Source organism: Mus caroli, chromosome 15, assembly GCF_900094665.2.
Source record: "Mus caroli chromosome 15, CAROLI_EIJ_v1.1, whole genome shotgun sequence".
In the NCBI taxonomy this organism is placed as follows: Eukaryota; Metazoa; Chordata; class Mammalia; order Rodentia; family Muridae; genus Mus; species Mus caroli.
In genome coordinates this window covers 93,984,343-93,988,368 of record NC_034584.1, presented here as the reverse complement: position 1 = coordinate 93,988,368, position 4,026 = coordinate 93,984,343, and the positions used below count along the sequence as shown (strand labels likewise).

The following is a 4,026-nucleotide window of genomic DNA, read 5'->3' as shown; positions in this document are numbered from 1 at the left end:
AGACAGGGTTTCTCTGTATAGCCCTGGCTGTCCTGGAACTCACTCTGTAGACCACGCTGGTCTCGAACTCAGAAATCTGCCTGCCTCTGCCTCCCGAGTGCTGGGATTAAAGGCGTGCGCCACCATGTGTGGCTGGAAAACAAGTCTTAGTTCTTGCTCTAGTATGTTTCCAACTGATCCCCTCAAGAACCAGGTCAGTGCAGTATTAAATAACCGGGCTTCAGAATCACAGAGAGTCCTAACTGCTTCTGTTTTGAGGGGCATGGATGTAGTGTGGGGGGAGTGGGGGTAGGGAGGTAGTAGTCGAGACAGGATTTCAGGTAGCCTAGGCTGGCCTTGAGCTCATTCCACACATAGCTGAGGATGACCTGGAACTCCTGATCCTCTTGGCCCACTCTGGGATTATACACGTATGGCACTGTTTCTAGACTCTCAGCTTTTGGCATCCATAGCCTCTGTGCTGTGTCACACACCTAGACCAGCTGGAAGAATGGTCAAACAGAATGGAGGCGGCGGTGGGGGCAGTGGGGGCAGCATTTGCAACAGGGATGCTGAGGGAGCAGGCACCTGAGTCACTTGCCCAGAAGCTGCTGCTACCAAAGCCAGGGATTTTCTATTCTCCCTGCCAGGTGTATGGATTCATAGTTAGTGCCTGTGTGGGAGGGAGGAACCACAGGCAGTCATCCTGCCTGACCCTGCACAGGGCAATAGATGAAAAGAAAAGTAGACAGAATCCTTTCTGGTTTAAGTGTGAATTCTCTCATGGAGGCTGTGACCTGTATGGACACCAGATTGTCAGTCTCAGGTGTGAAATTTGTTCAAGTACGTTGGTGTGTATAACCAGGGTTCCTACTTCTGCTTGTGCAAGGAAATTTCTCTCTCCAAAAGGAAGAAAATACAAAGTAAAAATGTTCTTTGTCATAACAAAATAACTGATTTATAAGAATCAGTTGTTTAGCTCTGGGGTCAATAAAGAGGTAAAAGTAAAGAAAAAGTATAAAACAGGTCAGGGATAAAACCTATTGGTCGACTGCTCGCCTAGTGTGTGCACAGCCCTGGATCTGATCCTTCAACAGTCAACTAATCAATTAGTAGCTCGATGCACACAAGGACCTTTATGTGTAAATGACTCCCTCCCTCTACCAGCAACCAGGAAGGCATGCCAGTTGGATTCAGACTATAATTACCTTCTTCTTTGGTTCTTCCCCAGCCACTTATAAAACACGCTGTGTTTTGGTCCAGTTTTTGGAAAACACCAAAAGGTAGACAAATGGGCTGAATATAGTCATTATACCTCACAGCTCTCTTTAAACGGAACAGTGCGATATCATTTACGAACGTTTCCATAATGAAATCTGGTGGGATGATGATGGCTGTTATTCGTATATTCCTGCTGTGGTAGGGGCTCCGAGTGAGGTCATTGGTCCCCATCACCGCTCTCCACTTCAGAGGATCTCTGAAAGAAAGCAAATATTCTTCTTACCCAGAGGTCCACTTAAATAATTTTCCTTCATTTCCCCTAGATATCAGCCTGACAACAAAGTTGTAAGCGTATTTCCATGTGACGTAGAGTATAAAAATAAGAGCCCAAACTTCATGACGCAGCAGTGTGGAGAGAACTGAATGGGGCAGGATACTCAGACCGGACTCCAGCACATGAGAACTTCATGGCTGACTAGGATAGCATGAACTACTAGTGAATGGAGGGCTAAGTTACTCCATTCGTGGTTTTGAGACAACTACCTATTTGGAAAGAAAAGGTTAAATCCCTGAAATAACACAAACCACCAAAGTAAACCCCAAATGGATTAAAAACTTAAAGTTCTTTTCAATAAGAGGCGTTGTCTTTATGACAGGAAACATGATAGATCTGGAATCTGCTTTGAAATAATGGGAGGAGAAGATTAACCCTGCACAGTGCAGGCTCAGCACCCATGAGGCATGGATGGGAGAGAGCCAGAGGGGTGCACGAGTGAATGCATTACATACATGTATAAAAATGTCATGCCATGCTTAATTAATACACACTGATAAAGATTGTTAAAAGATGTAAGTTTAAAACTTGAAGCTATGTGATTAGCATGTGAGAAAATAAGTCCTCTCCTTTTATAATTTAAGATTTAAAAATAAACTGTCTGTGTTCTGTCTGCAGCTATATCTGTGCACCATGTGTGTGCCTGATGCCCAAGAATGCCAGACGAGGACATGAGATGCCCTGAAGCAGGCGTCTCAGGGAACTGTAAGCTGCCGATCCAAAGCTGGTCCTCGGTTAGAGTAGCCAGCGCTTTTAACCACAGAGCCATCTCTCAGGCCCCTCATTTTTGGAAATACACTAGAATAAAACATATGGATCTTAGCACTAGAATTTTTAAAAATTAAACTAAAAAGAAGACAGGTGAATATAGGACTCTAACATGAGACAGGATTTGTTTTTTGTTGTTGTTGTTGTTGTTTGGTTGTTCGGTTTTTGGGCTTGGTATTTTTTTGTATCAGTTTGATTTGGTTTTTGAGACAAAGTTTTACTAGTTGTCTCGCTGATGGGATAAACTACCCCAATAAAACCAATGGAAGGGAGAAGGCTTTATTCTGGTTCCCAGTCGTAGTTCATCACGGCAGAGAAAGCAAGGAGGCAGGAGCTTCAGGAGGCTAGACACGCTTGTCAGGAAGGGAGCAGAGGGAGGCAGATGGCCAGCCAGCGCTTAGCTCCATTCTCCTTTTCACTCAGTCTAAGAAAGAAAAGTCACCTCCCTCAGGGTGGATCCCAATTCAACTAACCTAATCTAGATAATCCCACAGAGGCATGAAATTATACCACAGTTATAAAAGAAAATAAACAGATAAATGAGAAATGATAATGGGCGTCAGCTCCATCCCTCCACACACACTCTTTTCAGTGTTATATGCATGGCTGAAAATAGTAGCTCCATACTTACCTGGCACGGGTGAAGCCTTGGGTTCAGCTCCCAGGACCACAGAATAGCAAAAATCCTCTGCCTTTTGCTAGAAGTGTACATTGGTGCTTAGAGGAAAATACTTATATGCTTGTACAAGATCTACCCACTTTGTCATCAAGGTGCCCTGATTTAATTAATATACATGATCCAAACCCTTTGGAGTTCAGTGGGACAGGGATGGACCCTTGACCAAAGGATGGTTCATTAACAAACTGCACAATGTTGCTTTCAAATAAAGTGAAAAGCAAGGCTGAGCCGATCTGATAATCCATCATAAAAGTTGATGAGAAAGTTAATTAGCAAAGAGTCATATATAGAATAAAGTGCCATCCTGCCATCCCCCCCTACCCCAGCTCACGAGCATCTTAGAAGAGATGATTCTGAGCTGGAGAGCTGGCTGGTGTCAAGAGCATTACTGCTCTTGCAGAGGACTTGGGCTCTCCTCCAGCATCCTTGTGATGCTCACAGCCATCTATAATTCCAGATGCCCTCTCTGGCTTCCCTGGGCACCAGGGATGCACACGGTGGACATACAAACATACATACATACCACTCACATGCATAAAAAAGAAACTGTTTGGGGGCTGGCGAGATGGCTTAGTGGTTAAGAGCGCCGACTGCTCTTCTGAAGGTCCCGAGTTCAAATCCCAGCAACCACATGGTGGCTCACAACCATCCATAACAAAAGCTGATGCCCTCTTCTGGAGTGTCTGAGGACAGCTACAGTGTACTTACATAGAATAAATAAATAAATCTTTAAAAAAAAAACTGTTTTAGAAAAAGCAAAGAGACACTTTAGGAAAGTCTGTCATAATTGCCCTATACTGTATAACCACTAGGATGGAAACTGAGAATTCTCCATCCATGTGCCACAGAGGCAGCTTTGGAAATGATGTTTTGGTCACAGAAATCACATGAAAGTGGGATTGTGGGCTGGTGAGATGGCTCAGCAGGTAAAAGCACCCGACTGCTCTTCTGAAGGTCCTGAGTTCAAATCCCAGCAACCACATGGTGGCTCACAACCATCCGTAATGAGATCTGACTCCCTCTTCTGGAGTGTCTGAAGACAGCT

At 44.4% G+C, this 4,026-nt stretch overlaps 1 protein-coding gene across 1 annotated transcript in view; it reads right to left on the bottom strand.

Moving 5' to 3' along the window:
* The window catches only part of Tmprss12 (transmembrane serine protease 12), a 12,261-nt gene that overhangs the window by 6,286 nt on the left and 1,949 nt on the right, over positions 1 to 4,026 (bottom strand). The window contains exon 3 of the mRNA XM_021182799.1: positions 1,188 to 1,456. Within this exon, the coding sequence (XP_021038458.1) occupies positions 1,188 to 1,456 (269 nt within the window). The remainder of the gene's footprint in view (positions 1 to 1,187; positions 1,457 to 4,026) is intronic.